This window comes from Pelodiscus sinensis, chromosome 2 (genome assembly GCF_052426305.1).
Source record: "Pelodiscus sinensis isolate ZL-2025 chromosome 2, ASM5242630v1, whole genome shotgun sequence".
In the NCBI taxonomy this organism is placed as follows: domain Eukaryota; kingdom Metazoa; phylum Chordata; order Testudines; family Trionychidae; genus Pelodiscus; species Pelodiscus sinensis.
This window is the reverse complement of record NC_143053.1, coordinates 58,933,511-58,954,805: the sequence shown is the minus strand read 5'-3', so window position 1 is coordinate 58,954,805 and position 21,295 is coordinate 58,933,511. Positions and strand designations below refer to the sequence as shown.

At 38.2% G+C, this 21,295-nt stretch overlaps 1 protein-coding gene across 3 annotated transcripts in view; it reads left to right on the top strand.

Annotated features, from left to right (window-relative positions):
- The window catches only part of PREX2 (phosphatidylinositol-3,4,5-trisphosphate dependent Rac exchange factor 2), a 266,625-nt gene that overhangs the window by 132,053 nt on the left and 113,277 nt on the right, over positions 1-21,295 (top strand). For all 3 annotated transcript variants that reach the window (XM_075920573.2, XM_006131490.5, XM_075920574.2), the window contains exons 14-21: positions 176-251; positions 6,680-6,752; positions 9,321-9,463; positions 9,592-9,684; positions 11,013-11,161; positions 14,849-14,934; positions 18,413-18,549; positions 20,036-20,153. In XM_075920573.2, the coding sequence (XP_075776688.1) occupies positions 176-251; positions 6,680-6,752; positions 9,321-9,463; positions 9,592-9,684; positions 11,013-11,161; positions 14,849-14,934; positions 18,413-18,549; positions 20,036-20,153 (875 nt within the window). The remainder of the gene's footprint in view (positions 1-175; positions 252-6,679; positions 6,753-9,320; positions 9,464-9,591; positions 9,685-11,012; positions 11,162-14,848; positions 14,935-18,412; positions 18,550-20,035; positions 20,154-21,295) is intronic.

The window sequence follows — 21,295 nt, the reverse complement described above, 5'->3', positions numbered from 1 at the left end:
CTCCTATCTACACTGTAGGCTTTGACATGCTCCATCTAAGGAGTTGAGATCTCAGGGCAGCTTCTGAAGCTCTGTTTTTAAGGTACAGAAAACTATTCAACAAACAGCATAGATCATTCTTGTATCAATGTGTGTGTAAAACAGGATTTTTTTCTTTTTGTTTTTTTTAAAACAGGGATAAAGATTATCATCTGAGGACCTATAAATCTGTAGTCATGGCTAACAAATTAATAGACTGGCTAATAGCACAGGCAAGTGTACCCTGAAGTTGATTTACTTTTCTGCATTATGAATTGAACTTCCTAACACGGAAAGCTGTAATTGATCATGTAGAAGAAAATGAAAATATGTTGTCTATAAACGTTCTAATTATTAGAACAGAGTTAATGTATATGTCCCGTTGAATCTGTAAAACAGCAAAATTCAGCTATCTTTGGGTAGTTGTTGATGTTCCTGTGTTGCACATTGATCTTTTAATTTTTCATGCTGCTTAGCTTCTTGAGTCTTTCAGAATGCTAGCATTTTGTGAAATAATGTGTATACATCAAACTGAATTATATTGACTGAGTGGACAAAAGGAAACAGCAGAAAGATGTTTACAATCAGGAAATTTAGTTTGTTTTAGGTAAAGTTGTAGTTTGTATTGGAAGAGAATAGGAATAGCTTCTTTGTTGAATCAAATTGGACCAACCTTTTCCTAACATTGTAGTTTTTCTGCATTCTGATTCTGTGCTTCCAGTATGGAAGGGCTGCAGAAGGTGGAAAGAATTATGAGTAATATTTTAGGGAGTAGTATGATGGAGAAGATGTAAGAAACCCTCTTTTCAACAATGGACACTTGTTGGATATCTTGGAACAGAAACATACATGGATTATAAATAAAAGTGAACATGGTTCTTTGAATAGGTTTAAATATAGAGATATATGTTCACAAAGATGATGAAAGAGTTTAGCAAACAGAGTAGGCAATGTATAGAATAAAGAGAATTTGTGAAAATTAGTTTAGAAAAAGTTACAGAAAACTGAGGATCTCTTATGAACTTTAGTTTTGAAGTTTGTCAATAAATTATGATGGCGATCACTTGTTGCTGAGTATGGTCATCTTCCATGGGAGTTATGGACCCTCAGGTGGCTGATAAGGCTGATCTTTGAATCACAAGTTCTATTACTGTGAAGATAGATATTTCCAGGTTCAGCAGGAGGCTGTTGACCGAGACTATAAGCCAGTCTCTCCTTCCTCCTGCACCTCGTCTCCTCTTGCAGGATGTCGGCAAGCAAATTCAAACTGCAGAGTGCCATTGTTTAGGACAACCCTGGGACTTTCCCTTGCAACAAGCCCCGTTGCCAGCTTTGTCCACATATTCACTCTGCTGATACCATTATTGGGCCTAACCAAGTGAGTTATAAGATCAAGAATACATATTCCTGCGCATCCAGAAATATAATGTATGCTATCATGTGCCGAAAATATCCATCTGCTATGTACATTGGACAAACGTCTCAGACACTTCGCCAAAGGATCAATGCCCACAAAATAGATATTAGACAGGATCACAAAGAAAAAACAGTTTCTTGCCATTTCAACCAGAAAGGACACTGTCTCAACGACCTAATTACATGCATCCTACTCCAGAAGACTTTCAAATCTGCACTTGAAAGGGAATCCTCTGAACTGTCATTCATGCTAAAATTCAACACTCTCCGCGGGGGGTTGAACAAAGACACCAACTACCTTACCCATTACAAAGATAGCTTCCCCAATTATCACCTCTAACACCATTAGCTCACAGACATCTACCTTTCCCTACCTCTAATATCATTAACTCACAGACATTTACCTTCCTTCCCCCCCTACGCATCCCCCTTCTGTTCTGAAATGTGATTTGTCCTTTTCATATGTGTTCATTTTTTAAAATTGTATCCTTTGGTATATATGGTCGTGACTATTTTCTTCCACTATTCGATCTGAGGAAGTGGGTCTGGCCCACGAAAGCTCATCACCTAATAAACCATCTTGTTAGTCTTTAAAGTGCTACATAGTCCTGTATTCTGTTTCAGCTACACCAGACTAACACGGTTACATTTCTATCACTATTGTTTAGGACTTGTCTCCATTTTGAGTGATCCTGGGCAAGTATCTGCCAAGTGTCAACATCAATGTTGCACTTTTTTAAGTTATCCTTTAGCAAGTCCTTATAACACTTCCGTTGTCCTCCCACATTACGGTATCCTTCTTTCAGCTGAGAAAACAGGACTTGTTTTGGGAGGCGGTGGTTTGGCATGAAATCAATGTGACCAGTCCAGTGAAATTGCTGACGGATGATAATTGTCTCAATACTGGTCGTCTTTGCCTCTTCTAGTGCACCTGTCTTCCCATTTCATCTTCAAGATCTTGTGGAGGCAGCATTGGTGATACCTCTTAAGGACTTTCAAGTGATGTCTGTAGGTTGTCCAGGTTTCAGACCCATATAATAGTGTTGGGTGAATGACAGCTTGATAGATAAGAATTTTGGTGTGTGTTTGAATGTCCTGAACTTCAAAAATTCTGTGCCATAAATGAGTAAAGGCTGCACTAGCACAGCTCAGACAATGCGGGATTTCCATATCAATATCAGCTCTGGATGAAAGACAACTTCCAAGGTAGAGAAAATAATTGACATTCTTCGGTGCCTCTCCATTTATTTTAATAGATGGGGCACACAGTACCTCATTTAGAGAGCGCTGATGGAGCACTTTGGTTTTCTTGATGTTGAGGGTGAGACCAAGACATACATAACTATCAGCAAACACATTCAAGATAGCCTGAAGATCTTTCTCAGAGTGGACAAAAACTGCATTGTCATAAGCATACAGAAGTTCCATGATAGTTTTGGTGGAAATCTTACTTTTAGCTTTCAGCCTGCTAAGCCTACATAGCTTTCTGTCCATTCTGTAGATGATTTCAATGCCACCTGGGAGCTTCCCAGCAATTAGTTCGAAAATGACTGAAATAAAGACTACAAACATGATTGGGACAATCATACAGCCTTATTTGACTCTTGTTTGTACTTTGAAAAGTTCGCTCTGGGAGCCACTGCTGCTCAGAACAGTTGCGTTCAGGTTGTCATTAAGCAATTTTAGGACATTGATGTATTCATAGAATCATAGAATCATAGAATAATGGGACTGGAAGGGACCTCGAGAGGTCATCGAGTCCAGCCCCCCGCCCTCAAGGCAGGATCAAGCTCCGTCTACACCATCCCTGACAGATGTCTATCTAACCTGTTCTTAAATATCTCCAGAGAGGGAGATTCCACCACCTCCCTTGGCAATTTATTCCAATATTTGACCACCCTGACAGTTAGGAATTTTTTCCTAATGTCCAATCTAAACCTCCCCTGCTGCACTTTAAGCCCATTACTCCTTGTCCTGTCCTCAGAAACCAAGAGGAACAAATTTTCGCCTTCCTCCTTGTGACACCCTTTTAGATATTTGAAAACCGCTATCATGTCCCCCCTTAATCTTCTTTTTTCCAAACTAAACAAGCCCAGTTCATGAAGCCTGGCTTCATATGTCATGTTCTCTAAACCTTTAATCATTCTTGTCGCTCTTCTCTGTACCCTTTCCAATTTCTCCACATCTTTCTTGAAATGTGGCGCCCAGAACTGGACACAGTACTCCAGCTGAGGCCTAACTAGTGCAGAGTAGAGCGGCAGAATGACTTCACGAGTTTTTGCGTATTCATCAGGACATCCAATCTTCAAAAGTACAATCCAAAGGGCACAGTGAGTCACCGAGTCAAAGGCTTTAGTTAGATCAATAAAAGCTATGTACAGTGATCAGTTTTGCTCCCGACACTTCTCTTGCAGCTGCCATGCAATGAAGATCATATCTGCAGTTCTCCGATATGATCGGAAACCACTCTGTGACTCTGATAAAAATTTTTCTGACAGGGGCAGTATATGGGTTGCAAGGATCCATGCCAGATCTTTGCCTGCCACAGCAAGGAGAGAGATACCATGATAGTTTCCACAGTTCACTTTATCCCCCTTTTTAAAGAGGGTAACAATCAAGGCATCCCTCATTTCACTGGGTATCTCTTTCTTTATCCAGATTTTCAGGATAAGCAGGCTAAGCTGCCAAATTAATTCTGATCCACATCTTTAAAGATTTCTGTGGGGATTCCATCTGGACTTGCTGCTGCCTTAGTCTTCATCTGCTTGATGGTATTGTATACTTCATACAAATTTGTAGGGTCTCTGAGCTCATCCCTAGAAGGTTGTTGGGGAATTTGCCCAAAAACTTCATCTGCAACCATGGAATTATTATTAAGAAGACCTTCAAAATGTTCTTTCCAGTGAAAATGGCTTCATTGTCCTTCAAAAGTGTGGTTCCATCCTTTGAGCAAAGCAGATTAATGCCATGACAAGTTGGCCCATAAACAACCTTAAAAGCACTATAGAAATCATGTGTATAATGGCTGTCCACAAAATGTTGGCATTCTTGTGCTTTCTCAGTCTTCCATTTGTTCTTGAGTTCTCTGGTTTTATGTTGGACTTCCACGTTCACCTTAGCACGGGCTTCTCTCTTTGTATTGCAATTTATATCATTCTTCCAAGCAGAAAATGCCATTCTCCTTTCACTGATGAGCTGCTCAATTTCAACATTGTTCTCATGAAACCAGTCCTGATGATGTCTATGTGGTAACCAATGATTTTATCACAGGTATTGATTATTACTGTTTTCAGCTGGCTCCAATCTTCCTCAATTTCTTCCGGAAATTCTGATGGAAACTTTTATTCTAAGGCTGAAATCCCCCAGAAGAATGATCTGATCTTCTTTTAGGGGTCTCTGATAAAATTCTTTCCAGCTGAGTGTAGAAATCTTCCTTTACATCCTCATTGGCATCCATTGTTGGTGCATACATGCTCATAATAGTTACCTGTTGGTTTTTGGTGAGCCTTCATCAGTGTGTCATAAGCCACTCATTGACGGCATTTTACAAGCTTGTTCTTACTAGCAGAGCCTACTCCATACAATTGAGATTCATCTAAAGATTTTTCCCTTCTAGAAGTAGGTGTATCCTTTCTCCTCTCTCACCTGTCCTTCAACAGCTCTTCTACTTTCGGACAGGGCAGCAATATCAATGTTAAACCGATTAAATTCATGAGCAATGATAGCTGTATGTTACTCTGGTTTGCCAATGTTTGAGGTGTCCATCAGGGTACATACATTGCAGATTCCAAAGTTGAAACATTTCTTACATTTTTGACCTCTGGGATGGTCATTCTGCTGGATGCGGCTATCCAGCGAGGAGAAAAAGCAACAAGTCTATTTTTAGGGCACTTTTTCTAGCCCCCTCCCCATGTGGGGTGAGCAGAGTGGCATTGCTCTCATGGGTGCAGCAGCCGAAATGCTTGACCTGCCTCAGTCCTCAAGCAAGATGTCTGAATCACACACCCCCTGCCTGTGTGTCCGTCTGTGACTAGGAACTTCCAGATCTCATTGTCTTGTTTCTGTCATCACTCGCCGATCACCATTGGACTTTTGACTTGGGAAGGTGTTGTTTTCCCAAAAAAATGGAGGATGACTGTGTTGGACTTCTTTTAAAGTGGGGAGACTGGCGCACAACAGTCACCACACTGTGCTTAAGAGAGAGAGGGCTTGAAATCAATGACATGGTCACCACAAGGACTGGAGAGCATCTGTCTGCTGCAGCCTTCATCTGCCACACAGCCACTGTAAGATTACACAACAGTTTCACCTCCATTGTGCAGTTATCCTGTCTCTGCTCTGCTGTTGTGGACTTCTTGGATTGCACTTTGTCTGGAACCTCGCCCTTGACCATTCTGACCTAAGGGAGTTCATGATTCCAGGCAGCGTTGCTCTCACAGGTCATTGGAACATGCAAGCCTCTCCACCACTACAAGGAAATGATCCATGGAGAGGTGTCAATAAATACTCAATGTTTAACAAAAAGATGATAAAATGTTGTGACTAATAATATAATCCTCACTGAGATGATGGAAAATATGTATTATTATCTAGGAGCATTATCTGTCCATGATCTTTGTGTACAGCCCTGTACTGTTCCAATGTGAATTCCGTGCATAGTGTGCAGATAGAGTATGTTCAATTTTTCTGAATTATTATTTATTATTGTTCATTTTTATGTGATTAGATGACAAAGGAAGGACACAACAGAGGACTATACAATCATGAATGATGTGTAAAAAGTGAATTAGTTATCCCTTCACATAACACAGTAACCAGAAATTACCCAATGAAATTAATAGTAAGTGTAAAATAAACACAAAGAGGTATTTCGTCATACTGCAAACAGTCAACTTGCAGAACTTATTGCAAAGGAATGTTGTGAAGGCCAAAGTATAAATAGGTTAAATAAAAAGACTTAGATTAGTTCACGGAGGACAGGCTCATCAATGGCTGTTAGCCAAGATAGTCAGGGACACAACCTTGGGTGTCCCTACTCCTCTGACCTCTAGAATCTGGGAGTGAAAGATAGGGATTGGGTCACTCGATAAACTGTCCCTTTTTTTTCATTCCCTCTGAAGCATCTGGCACAAGCCATTGTCAGAAAACAGGATACTAGGCTAGATGCGCTATTGGTCTGAGTCTGTATGGCCATTCTCATGTTCTTATGCTCTCATATTACATAGTGTTTATTGTGATTTAACAGGGAGATTGTCGGACCAGAGAAGAAGCAATGATTTTTGGTGTAGGACTTTGTGACAATGGGTTTATGCACCATGGTAAGTAAATTCTGTTCAAGCTATAGATCACATTTTGTTGAATTCCTTCTGCATGGCATGCAAATTATGTAGGGACCATCCCAAAATATTAGAAAAGGGTGAAGGGAAGGTCAGTAAATGGTTTCAAAGTATGACTGAAACAATGGAGCTGTCTGGAAATTTAAAAAACAATGTTTAACTAGGTTTTTCTTGCATTATTTTGGATTGTTAATAGTGTAGGGAAGAGTATATACAAGTGTGCAATGGGACTTTCAGTCCTTTATCAGTATTTTGAAGGATTTATGAAGGATGTTTTATTAATAACTCTTTAGACTGTGATAAAAATCTTATCATTCTCTTCAGATATAAAGGAAGACTATTAGGATGAGTGGGACTTGATAGCTAGCAGCCAACATCCCCATACAGCCACCTGGCAGCAGGTGTAATCCGGCCATTCCCTGTGACCCAAAATCCAGAGATTCAATGCCATGGGAAGTTCTTCCTTGAGGAATCTGCCTAATGGTTGTCTTAGCTGACTCCTTGTTTCTATATAAGCTCCATTGGAAATACCAGGAAGTGTCCAGAGAACAATGTAGATCCCTAGCTAGTTGATATGACCGCCCTGCTTCTCTGTTCCTAAACTCCAAGTACTGATCTTCGCTCTGATTAGATTCTGATTCTTCATTGACCCCTGACACCCTAGCATGGACCCTGATTCCTGACACACTCTTCCTCAGCTTCACTTCTGACTCTGACTGTGGCTTGACACTCAGCTTGACTCTTGACCCTAATATTGGATCTGACCTCTGGTTTCAGTTACAAAATCCCAATCTCCTGCCATTAATCCTGTTTCCTTTTGCCCAGAATCCTGAACTGCCACTAATCCATGTAGAAAGCTGTCCCTGTGAGACATGGAGGCAGTGAGCTTTCCCTTCTCCAGCATGTTCCTTTACATTTCTGCTTCTGCAATGCTTCAATCCAGATTGATCCCAGGCCAGCACAGATTTTGTTGCTGACACCAACACATTTAATTGGCAATTGTTGGGGCAACACTTTCCCCCAAAGATTTGCCCCCTGCAGCATCTGCCCCCTTCTGCCTATTACTCTCAGAAATTCACACTAGTAGAACAAAATGATGAGATTAATTAAGAAGCTTCTATTAATCAAAGCCAGTTTTGGAGAATCAGACCACCACTGTAGGTATATGCAGGTCATAAAAGCTCAGAGTGTTTCAGAAGAGTAAGGAGCTTTGATGGGCCTTGTTCTTCACATACTTTAATATTTTTACTCTGACCTGTCACCCAAGAGTCCAGAACAAGGCAGCTGATGCCATGTTTCCAAAAGAGGAATATCACTGACCACAACCACACCCAAACCGAGTTTCCATATATCCTCAGGCCCCATAATTTTCTGGGTGCCATCATTCCCCATGACCTCTTGTTCCTAATCCATTCAGATATGAAAGAGAACCCCAGGGACCATGAAGTAATAACTAAAGAACAACACTTTGGGTGGGATTATTTGTTTTACATCAAGAGTTGCTTATATAGTCCATCAGAATGTCCCCAGTGAGAAGTGCTGTGGTAAAAACAGGATCAGGGGAACTCAAACTAAGGCATTAGGGCTACTAATTAGCCAACATCCACACGGTGCCACCGAGCAGCAGCTGTAACTGTGTTACTTCCTGTGACACTCCCCCCCACCCCATCCACTGAAATTCAATGCCATGGAACTTTCTGACTCAAGGAATCTGGCTCTCAGTAGTCTTAGTGATCCCTGATTGGCTCCTTGTCCTTATATGAGTTTCTCAGTTTGGCTCTTGACCTGTTGGCTGCAGTTCTAGAATCCTAAGGTCCTGCCTCTCTTTGCCCAGGATCATAACAAAAATATTTCCTGCCCACATGCATTCACAATTTACATTAGACAGAAACTAATGCAGAAATGACACAAGAGTTCAGTAAAGGGAGAATGTGGGAACAAATGTGAGAAGAAAGTAGGAGGGATTGCTATAAGAAGAAAAATTCTAAAGAGCAGTTAAAGAGAGAAGAGGAATCTGGTGTATATGAGATGGAGGTGAGCATGGGAGGAGTCTGATCAAGTGTGAAGCAGAGAGTAGGGGAGAGTATACACACCTCCTTTTTCTCTTACCCTATGCATAGAGTAAGAAGAAAAAAAGGAAAATTTGAGCAGAGAAATATGTAGAGGTTTGAAAGTGAAGACAAGGAAATTAAATCTGATGCCAGAGACAAGAATACAATAAAAAATGCAAGGCAAGGATCTTCTGATTGAAACAATGGAAAAGATGGTTTTCCGCACAGCATTTTAGAGAAACTGGGAAAAGTCGAAGAGGGGAGGTATCAACTGCTCATCAGCCATTAGTTGATTATGTTTCTTTTATTCATTTTAAAATATACAATTGGAAAGTGTAATTTATTATGGAAATTCAAACCCCTCTAGAGTAGAATTAACTAAAAAATAGCTTTGTAGTGTTTAATCTATATAACCACTTTATCAATATTAAGTGATTTTAAAACATATGTTTTGGATTTCATAAGTAAAGGATTAATCTTTGTATTTTGTGCCATGCAGTCTTAGAAAAAAGTGAATTTAAAGATGAACCACTTCTTTTTCGCTTTTTTGCGGACGAAGAAATGGAAGGCTCAAATATGAAGCACAGGCTTATGAAACACGATTTAAAAGTAGTGGAAAATGTTATAGCCAAGTCACTATTGGTAAGTGAACAAATTGAATGATTCTGGGTTTTGGAAAGCAATAAATAGGAGTCAGTAATGTTAAATACACACCATGTATTATTGTTTAATGGAAGGGCAATTTGTGTAATTTTAATTTTATTTTTCAGGTTAAATCTAATGAAGGCAGCTATGGTTTTGGTTTAGAAGACAAAAACAAAGTACCAATTATTAAAATAGTGGAGAAAGGGTCAAATGCTGAGGTAACATATACTAATATGTAGTCTGACATTTTGCTGTTTTATGGTAACATTACAAATGTGCACTTACATTGGCTATTTTGTGATACAATTTTGAAAATTTGCACTTTTAAATAATGTAGTGTTTTAATTTGGCTGTTTTTTTTTAAATTTCTATCTTCTTTTATAGCTGAGCAATGACTATTAAGATCATTTTATTCATACTTTTGATTTACAGCATATGAACTCAGATACAATAAATACATTATGAATATATGTATTGTCATGTGCTAAGTAGAGTACAGTGGCATCATTATTCATGTAATGAATGGAAATAAAGTATGCATGCTACTCCTCAGACATATATTTGATTTATTTCACAGAAATGTGGTGTTTCTTAAGGTTTTATTTGTAATAATGTAATGTATAGAGTTTGAGATATTGAAAGAGTACATTAGAGGGCTTCTGTTTATGTTAGCTTTGCTTCAGATAGAACTCAGTATGGTATATATAGAGTTCATTTTGACATGAATGGGAGTTACTGTGCTAATCTGGAAAGGAATGACAATAAAATATTAAGTCTGAAATTTTATTTTACAAGTGAGATTTTTAGAGCAGGTTTTAAAGGCTGTACAATAGGGATTAGAATAAAAGCAGACAAAAAAAAAAAAAGTGGTATAGTGCAGCCATAGGGCTCTAACCAGCCTGAGTCCAGTTTTGTTAACTTTCTGTAATTCAATTTTGTTTTAGTCAACTCTCTAGTACTGCCCTGATCCGAAGTGGTAGTAAGACTTTAGGGTAATTCTGAGCAGCTCTGTACATCCTGCAGTAGTCTAGCTGGAGGTGTTTTCTTCTCTAGTTGACCAACAGTTTAAAGGGTCTCTTTGACGTGATGTGCTGTATCACTTGCTCCAAAGTGTGAATCACCAAACTTTTGAGATTACTTTTTGTTTCTGTAATTTAGGAAATATTAATTTTCAAAATATTCAGCAAGCTCCTACAGTTTAATTAAAGTTTCAGTTTCTTTGAGAACATGTGGGTAAGTTAGTTAAAGTAATAATAACAGTGGGCCCAATAAAGTCTGTCACATTATCAACATTATATTAATAATTACAACTATTGATTTGTACTGCTGCAGTCTGAATCAGAGACATTTATGCTAGGAGCTTGGGAAACTTACAGTTTACAAACCACTTTTTGCTAGGTATAGTTTAGGGCTTTTTGTCCTATCTCACCAATTACAGGCAGACAAAATGAGTACAATGGTAATTATGAAAACCAAACCAAACAAGAACAAAGCAAAGCAAAATGCTCAAAATGCTTGTGTGTGTGTGTGTTTGTCTCTCATCTAGATGGCAGGCCTGGAAGTTGGGAAGAAGATATTTTCCATTAATGGCGACCTTGTTTTTTTGAGACCCTTCAATGAAGTGGATTGCTTCCTGAAAGCCTGCTTAAATAGCAGAAGGCCTCTCAGGGTACTTGTGAGCACAAAACCAAGGGAGTAAGTTGTGCTTCCTGCTTTGGGAATTGTAAAAATGGCAATTGAAGTGAATTCTAGAAATTAGATGTGTGGGTTGTAATAAACAGGGAAGACAGCATTGATTTGATGTTGTTGAATTATTAGGATTGTTGAAAGATTAGTTAAATTTCTTAACTATCCCATCTAAAGTTGACTGAACAAGCACAAGTATTATTCTTGAGTGATAAAATGATTGATACAATATCAATATACTAGGCCCTACATTTAATCTTACTTGATTAATCATTCTGCTTTCAATTTATCTTTATTATATTTATCTGCCAACAACAGCAAAGGGAAAGGATCAGTCACTTTTCATGTTCAATTCTGTCATTTTAAATACATTCAGAAACCACAAATGCAAATGAAGTTTCCCTTTAGTATATAGGCAGTTTTGACCCATTTATCTGATATTCTATTTATTAAAAACTTCCTCTCGTGGGGACCTATTTCCTGATCTCACATTCACTGTTCAAATGGGTCTCTTGCATTTCTGTTCTGGTTCTACAAATAAAAAAGTAACCCCTCCAGGAACTTTATTAATAGTTGGATTCCTTGCAGTACAAAGTTTTTGACAATTTTTATGTGAATGGCCTCCCCTTTATGTAAAAGAAGTATGGAGTGCCTGTTTAATATTCAACTTCTTTGATTCTTTTCATCTGTGCTGTAAAAGCCTGAGTTCAATAGAAACAGAGGACTGAAAGACCTTATTTAACCTGTACTTATACTGCATAGATCCATTAAATTGAATGGAGTTGCTCCTGTTTTACATTGGCCTAAGAGAGTGGAAAATCAGGCTCAAAATTATACTTAAGGCTAGATGGTGGCTTGTACTACATGGCTACACAGAAGAGGGAAAATGCGAATCACTCTTCCCCTCTCACACATGCACAGGCAAGTCTGCACTGGAAGAAGAAAGAATTGCCCTCTCATCCTCACCCCCAGAGCAAGTCATCAGGGAGGGTTAAAAATTGTGCTCTAGTTTGGGGCTGGGTTTGAAGGCACAATGTACCCCTATGTATTTGTAATAATATAAGTATTTATTGATGGGTTTGTCCTAACCTTTGGTTTCTTCCCTTTTGTTTCTTATTTTAAAAAATGTATTTTTTGCTTCCCTTCCATGGCACAGTCTGCAAGGTAAAGGCCTCTCTATTAAGAACCAAATTTAAAGCACAATAAATGATACATAACAAATATAATACACAGCTTTTTCATTAAGTTTTCATCAGGCTTCTCTCCAGTATTTATGAGTTCATGTATGAAAGCATTCTTGCATTCAAGATGGGGTACCTGATCTCTAAGACAATATTGTCCAATTGACTAGTGAGGGGTGACTGTAGGATATATTGATAACTACTTAAGTCTTATCATATGTTATGAACGGTCTCAAGAATGAGTTGTAGGGTGGATAACTGCCAAATGTACCTATCTCTGCTACAACTATGCAACTCAAGAGAGTCCTGGCACTGAATTACCAATTCAGGAAATCTTCCATTGAAGTCAGTGGTACTACTTGTGAACAAAAGCTTTGGGACTAAATCCCATATTGGCAAAATTAGCAAAATTTAATATTTGCAAGATAATTGCTTCACTGCCTCTGTGATTTGGCTTTCAACTGTTTAGATTTAAGTTCAAATCTTGATAAATATCTTAAGTGAAATGAGTATGTCTCCGTCCAGCTCTACACTAGACGTGGAAAGTTGGTTTAAGGCATGCAACCCCAGCCATGTATTCTATGTAGCTGGAGTCATGATATCTTAAACTGAGATTGGTGCTGTCCCCACTGCAGGAGGCCGACAGGAGTAAACACTCCTGTCAGCTTCCTTTGCTCCTTGTGACTTTGAGGAGTACAGATGCCGGCTGAAGCCGCTTTCAGTATTTGGTTTATGGGTCTATACTAGACCTGCTAAATCGAATGCCAGAATGTCGATCTGTGGCACAGCGAGTGAAGATATGCCCTAAGCTTTTGTCCAGAACACAAAGACAACTTAAACTAATGAGTTCTACAGCAGTCACGTCTGGCATAGCTTCCCCCAGAATGTATGTACAAAGTACAGAGAAATGCTTATATAATGCATATTGTGTGGCAATTTTGCAAAGGGAGACCAATGAGCTTTCCCCAGCTTTAGTTAATATCCAACATCTTTAACAATCTGTTTGTGAAATACATCAGTTTTTACCTGGATTGTAAAAGGTTTTGATTCAGGCTTTGCCTGCAATTGTCTCCAAATGCCAATCACTGTAGTGAAGCTGATTTATACTCAATACCATATTGAATGAAGATTTTTTTCAGTGTTGTATTTATGTATTTTAAAAATTATATTTCTCGTTTTGATTCTAACAATTATTATTATTATGTTTATTACCCATAGTTCCTATGGGTACAGCTACGCAGCCCACAGCAGCTTACCAGCCCAGATTGACAGATTCAGTCTTGTGAGGTTCTCACTGTTTTGGCTGGAGCTTGGGCTGTGAAGCCTAAGGAGGGTATATTTTTTCACTGGAATTTGCTTATTTGTCAAAATTGAAATGTTCTCTGGAAACAGTTTCATTCTGACAAAGTTCCAGTAGAATCCAGCCAGGTGTCCCAATTCCTTACAGCCTGTTTGGTGAAATAATGAGGATCTGAGAGCTCAGGAGATCTCAGCTCCTCAGCAGGCTGGGATACCAGAGCATATATCCCATGGCTCCTTAGGAGCCTAGCAGTCAGACTACTCAGGAATTGAGGATGTAAGGGGCTACCAAGGTTTGTGGTTGTGGAGCAGCCCACCAAGTGGACTACCTGAAAGGTGGGGATTCCAGGGCTTTCAGGATCTGTGGCCCTGCTCAGAATTTTGAAAGTATTGATTTTTCATTTCAAATGGAAACAAAAACAATTTGAAATCTTGAATTTTTCTTGTCATAACAATTCAAGTGTTTAATCTTACAATTTCATGCTGTTATGTCTGGGCCAAGTTTTGATTTCTTTACTGAATGAGAGCATCATGATCAGTCCTCTGGTTTTTTTTCCCCATTTGTACTTTTTTGGAACTTTTTCTGTAATTCATAGAACTGGATGGATATTTTTATTTAAAGTTTCCCTTTTCTTAAAATTGGCATTTTGGGCAAAAAGATTTCAATGTTTCTGAATTTTTCAAATATAGTCTATGAACTTCAAATAAACAAGTTTGTCCTTTAGTTCTTACTGACATATTTTTCATTTTTTCTGATAGCGTTGTCAGGTAAATAGTGAGAGAATATAAAACAGCATTGTCTGAAACCAGGCCCCTTCAAAGTGTTTCATATGGTGTCAAAAATAGATGAACTCCAAATCAGTAGACACTTTTGAAAATGTAGGCCTTAATCTATATTTTATTGATATCTCTTTGTAAAATAGAATAATATCATCCTGTTTAATAGGTATTATGAAGTTAAATTGATTCTGTATGTGAAATGCTCTAATTGTAAGTGATGATCACTAAAGGACAGTAAGTAAGTGAATAAATAGCTTTGTCCAAACATCTCTTCTTTTCTTTTAGCTCTTTTTATTTTTAAAAATTATGAGAAATAGATGGAAGGAGTATAAGCAAATGTTTACTACCTGTTACTTCTCCCACTATGACAAATCTTTACATTAAAGAACAAAATGTTAACATCTGATACTTGATCTTAAGTCTCTGTTGGTGGTAGGACAGTGAAGATCCCTGACTCTGCAGATGGGCTTGGATTCCAAATCCGAGGCTTTGGTCCATCTGTTGTTCATGCTGTTGGGAGAGGTAAGAAATAGGAGCAGCCTGGGGTCATGGAAATCATCTAACATCTTATTGGGCCTGGCTGAGGTTGATCACACAACTATTATTTCAGTTTACATATTCTTCTCTATTGAGACAAACATAGTTAACTAAAAATTCTGAATAATATTTGTAATTGATTTTATTATTGAAAAATCTGCAGAATGTTATTTTGTTACAAGCATAACAAATTTAGTCATTCAAAATACTGTTTCCTGAATATGCTAATTGAGCTAAAATTTAGACTCTCTTTTTAGTTTTTTAAGGATATTTAGATTAGCTCTTTTAGTAACACTTATATAAATTTTGAGATTAAATATACTTTACAGATTAAGCAATATTAAACACAAACAATAATTGATCCAGTAAATGCCATTTGGAAACAACATTCTGAAGGCTACTTTGTTATTAAATTACACATTTATGGTCTGACTCATTTGAAAACCCTTTTGAAAACATGTGCAGTTTGGACAAATCCTTTTATACAGCTCACGGCTCCAGTGACTTAGACCATTTTACTAACTACAGATGTTTGCTCTAAAGAGTGTTTTATGTCATTTCTATGACATGCTTGCCAAACATTTGCCAAGTCTTTAACCCAATGAATTCTGGATTGCTGTTATGACATTGACAAGGAGCAGAATTCTCTATTTCCCTATCACTGATTATAGTAAATGATATGTTGTGCATTGTGAAATGCAGAGCTCATTAAAACCATATTTTTGGCCTATTGTGTGGCATTTTACCCCTTCTAACTGAGAAGCTTTAAACCAAACAGTATGATTAAGTTTGGCATAGTAATCAGTTGAAAGAACCAGCCAATTCTGACATTAGCTGTGGTGCCAGAAACCAGGTCTTCAAGAGCAGAGGATCTAGTGCATACCTGTCTGTTAATTACTTAATTACATCTTGGTCATTAAAGCAAATATTTTAGTCCCATTGAGCTTGATGGCAAATACTTAAGTGAATTGCTGAACATGGATGCACTTCAGTTTAAATGTTTTCCTGAACTGGAACTCTAGTTTTCAGAAGTCTGAATAACAATTCTGCAGTCTTGAAGGATATTATTTAAGGGGATTTCTTTAAGATTTAACTCTACATCCAGATATTGGAACCAGATTAATTGATTGTAGCGTGATTTCAAGACACTTTACTCTGATAATTTAATGAATAGCTATACAGCCGCTCTCCAAGTTACGAATAAGTTACGGACCAACACTTGGTCCGTAACTCGAACTGTTCATAACTCGGACCTCATGGAGTTACATGTGACTGCGCTCTTTGTAAGCGGGGGTCACGTTCGTAACTCAGGGACCGCCTTTACGACTGCTCCATGGGCGCTTTGGTCGTAAGTGCGAACAGTCTTAACTCGACTGTTCGCAACTCGGGGAGTGGCTGTAGTCTGTAAAAAGTGATTGTTACAAATCGTATTATGGAATACCAAATTTATTTTTTCAATGCATAATGTATTCCTTATCAAATTCATACAGTTTACTAGTCAAAATATGATTTCTCTATTTACCAGCCCTACAGCTGTAAGGGAGAGCCCCAAATATTTTGTATTGGCCTGGGGCCAACCTATATGGTCCTCATTGACATATTTTGTTGTCAGGAGTAAGGAATGGAATGGGCTTGGAAATTAAACTAATTTTAAACTCCAAGAGCCAGTCTCTCCAGAATAGATTTCAGGCACGCTAGAAAAATATTTTACATTGATACTACCTTTGCCATACTTGTTTAGTGGATAGAGGGTGTTTTCAAGGTTATCACTTTACTATGGAGCAAATCATTGAAATTTATATATTATTTTATTCAAAGAGTATTCTTCATTTTTGTTAAGAATGGTTAAAGTTAATAAAATTTCCTATTCTAATAACCTCTAAAAGTTTTTTCTAAGATGGAGGCTAGGCATTTTCCATTACAGATGAAATGATAAAGATAAAAATAAAAACTGAATACACAGAAATGCCCTTGGACTAGGATTTTTCACATACTGTTTGACAAGAAACTCCTGGTCTGCTTTAACATTTACTTTGAATTATAGGGAGAGTTGTCAGAAAGCTTCCAATTTTTTTATCAATAGAGAAATTTGCTATAATGAAAGAGCAAAGGCTTAGTATTCTAAACATTTATAGTTATTTTCAAATTATAGATTTTTTACCTTATTTTATTACAAAAGTAAAATCTTCCCCAGAATTTTCAGCTAAGTGCCTGGGGAAATTTAGCAACAAACCAACCATGTGAGGGTCTAGCAATTTTTCAGAATTTGTTGCACAATAAAACCTTACAATAATAGAAATATCAATGATTTTTAATAATTCTTACAGTAATTTATTATTACTGCTGTTTATGGTCACACACTAGAAGCTTAAAATTATAATTTGTTCCTTATTAAAATAACATTTCCTTGATTAGGTATGCACACTGATTCATTATTGTTGGGTCAGCAATGGGTAGTTGGCAAAATGTTACTTTTAGTGAAATAATGCATTACATCATATTATTTTTATAAGCTATAAAGTGGACTTTGCAATCAGACACAACAAAACCAACAGAGGATATATTGTTCTGCAGTGTTTTATCAGGTGAAATTTATTCAAAGACAATAACAAATTAATATAGCTGATGTTTATAATAGCTCTTTTAGAATAATTTTTTTCAGTATAATGTTCTACGGAATGGTCCCCACACTGGAGATCATCTAGCATGAAACTCTAAATCTTTGCAGAATCTCATTGAATCTAAATCTCTGCAGAACCTCTACTGTACTAGCAATCTGGACTTCTCTAGTTTGGCAACACCCCCAATCTGGCATAGCTGGTGACATTTGTGGGTGCTCTGGAGCTGGGGAAAGGAGCATTGCCAGACCAGGGAAAAGAGGTGCCCCGGTGCCCTAAGGACCAGCAGCAGACCCCGGTGGCCCAGGGGAGTGGAACCCCTGTTCCCCAGCAAAGCACAGTCCTAGCAGGTTGGGGGTGAGCAGTGGAACCCCAGTGGGCTGAGGGGAGCAGAGCCCTGGCAGGCGGGGGCTAGCCGCAGAGCCCCAGCAGGCTAGGAAATGGAGCCCCAGCTGTCTGAGAGCTGGCAACAGATCCCTCGTGAGCCAGGAGAGCAGAGTTGCAGTGCCAGAAGAATGGATATGCAGAGCCCCGGTGGGCCCAAGGAATGGAGTCGCAGTGGGCCAGGTACCTGCAGTGGTGGGCCAGGTGCAGGCTGAGGAACCAGGGGGTTCAACAGCCTGGAAAAGAAGAGGGTAGCTGGCAGCCAAGAGTGGAGGGGTGGGCATTGATGTTCCTGGGTCCCCAAATGCCCTGGGTTAGGGACCGGTCAAGTCCCGAGGGTGCCAGGCCAGAGAGGTTCAACCTGTACTAGCAGATAGCGTTGCAGAATGGGGCACTCGGACTGTATGTTTACTGGGAGATCATTTAGCATGGAATCTGGTAACTTTCACAATTGTTTTTAGGAACTGTGGCAGCTACAGCAGGTCTCCACCCTGGACAGTGCATAATTAAAGTGAATGGAATTAATGTCAGCAAAGAAACTCATGCAAGTGTTATTGCCCACCTTACAGCCTGCAGGAAATACAGGCGTCCAATGCAGGTAGACAAGTTTACTGCTTACACCCTCCTTGCTCTACCCATTGTTCATTTTTGTTCTTTACATGCAGTGGCGGGGGAAATAAAGGGGGGAGCAGCTAATTAAAACTTAAAAGCTGATGATTATTTAATATATATTGCTGACACTCAAAGTTTAAGTTCTGCTTCAAGAAACTAAGGTTTTAAATAAATAGTTTTCTCATGTTGTCTTTTTAAAGAATTATTTATAGCAATACCATAGCTGCATGTAGAAAACACCATGAAATATATTTGCATCGTGATGGAGTGGGTTTTATACAGCTAGTTGTGTGCTCATGAGAACATAACACAAACAGCTGATCTTTTTCCTGACTTAACACTTAGCTCTCACAGAGTAGAGTGAATATATCCTGCCTGTAAAAATCTCTTTATTTCCATTGCAGTGCAGTTTTAGCAAATAAATATTATTTCAAGGATTCTGAGTTTGCTTTTTTATATGAGCAAACAAATTATTCTTGCTTTTAGTTTAGAAATAAAATTGAATGTTCACAGTAATTTCCCTGATAAAACAAAAGCTGGATTCAGCAATGTAGTCTTTCCACATTCTTGGAAATCTTCATAAACTGTGAACCAGTTAATTAACTTCACAGTGTATTTCTGTGAGTGTTAAAATCCAGTTAAAACTAAATGTAAACTCCGCTCCTTAGACCTACTGAACAGATATGAGATAAATAGCAGAAGTAGGGGGTTGATTCAACCGCATCATGGAAATACTGCATCATTAAAATATTTCTTTGGACTTTGTGACTAAGGAAAACAGATCTCTGAAATCTTGATTTATTTCCAGATACAGTAGTATGGATTCTTTTATTCTAAACTGACTAAATTAAAGGGATTAAAAAGTACTTTATACCTGAAGTGGACTAACTGTTTCACATATGTGGATTTGCTATGGAGATGAGTGAGAATCCAGAAAAGGAGAACTTAAAAACTGACTGCTTGCATGCGTATCTTTAGGTGCACAATTACTGTCCTGTTCTTCTTCCAACATCTAGCATCTGGCTCAGAGCAGCATGCTGAAATTCCCAAAGACTCAACACAGTTTGAGAGCTCTATTACATAGGTTTAAGTTTGGTTGGTGGGTGTGTGTGGGTGCTGAATGGTGCTGGTGACCTGTGATATACGGGAGGTCAGACTAGATGATATGGTGGTCCTTTTATGTAGGATTCTTGAAAAACCTTGGGAAGAAGAATATATTTTGGAATAGTCTTTTGTGTTAACTTCAGCGATCAAATCTCTGTTATCGGAACAGCATGTTCCCCTAAAACTGGTTTTAGATAAAATCAGTCTCACTCCACTGTCATTTCCAATGTTATTGTTTGTTTTCAAAATGAAGTATAGATGGCAATTGATAAACATCCTGTTGAGATAGAGAATTGAAATAATTATTTCCTCTTTGAAAGCAGTGAAATGAGGCAGCTTTGATTATATATGCATTTTTTCTTTAATAGCAAGATTCCATACAGTGGGTATATAACAGTACAGAGAGTGCCCAGGAAGACCTTCAGAAAGCAAACTCCAAACCCCCTGGAGATGAGGGAGGAGATGCCTTTGACTGCAAAGTGGAAGGTGTGATCTTTATTTTTAGCATGTCATCCTTTAGAATTTCTTTCTCTTAGCAAGAAACATAGAAATTTCATCTTGCCTAGGGAAACTGAAAGCTGACTACAGGTTTTAATTTACCTATCCACACTTGCATATCCATCGCAGAGAAGTTAAAAATATCATCACACTTTATATTGTGTGAAGTAGCTGAACATTTCTTAGGTCTGTGAGAAATTTTGTAGCATGGCATGTACATGAAAATCTGATTTGTACTCATAGGGCATCTTATCCTATAAAGTATCTGGTTAATAATAACAAAATAATTTAGGGCTGATTAAAATTAATTCAAAACTCTGTTGGATCACAAATAATGACTCAAATATCAAGATGATTTTCAAGCAAAAGTTATAAGTACAAGGATAGTAATAGAAATGTAGCCGTGTTAGTCTGGTGTAGCTGAAGCAAAATACAGGACTATGTAGCACTTTAAAGACTAACAAGATGGTTTATTAGATGATGAGTTTTCGTGGGCCAGACCCACTTCCTCAGATCAAGTAGTGGAAGAAAATAGTCACAACCATATATACCAAAGGATACAATTTAAAAAAAATGAACACATATGAAAAGGAAAAATCACATTTCAGAACAGGAGAGGGATGCACGGGGTGGGAGGAAGGAAGGAAGGTAAGTGTCTGTGAATTAATTATATTAGAGGTGGGGAGAGTTAGATGTCTGTGAGCTAATGGTATTAGAGGTGATAATTGGGGAATATATCTTGGTAATGGGTAAGATTGAGAGTCTTTGTTCATTTCTTCTCGGAGAGTGTCGAATTTTAACATGAATGACAGTTCAGAGGATTCCCTTTCAAGTGCAGATGTAAAAGGTCTTTGTAGCAGAATGCAGGTGGTTAAGTCATTGAGAGAGTGTCCTTTCTGGTTGAAATGGCAAGAAACTGTTTTTTCTTTGTGATCTTGTCTGATATCTGTTTTGTGGGCATTAATCCTTTGGCGAAGTGTCTGAGATGTTTGTCCAATGAACATAGCAGACGGATACTTTCGGCACATGATAGCATAAATTATATTTCTGGATGCGCAGGAATATGTGTTCTTGATCTTATAACTCACTTGGTTAGGTCCAATAATGGTATCAGCAGAATGAATATGTGG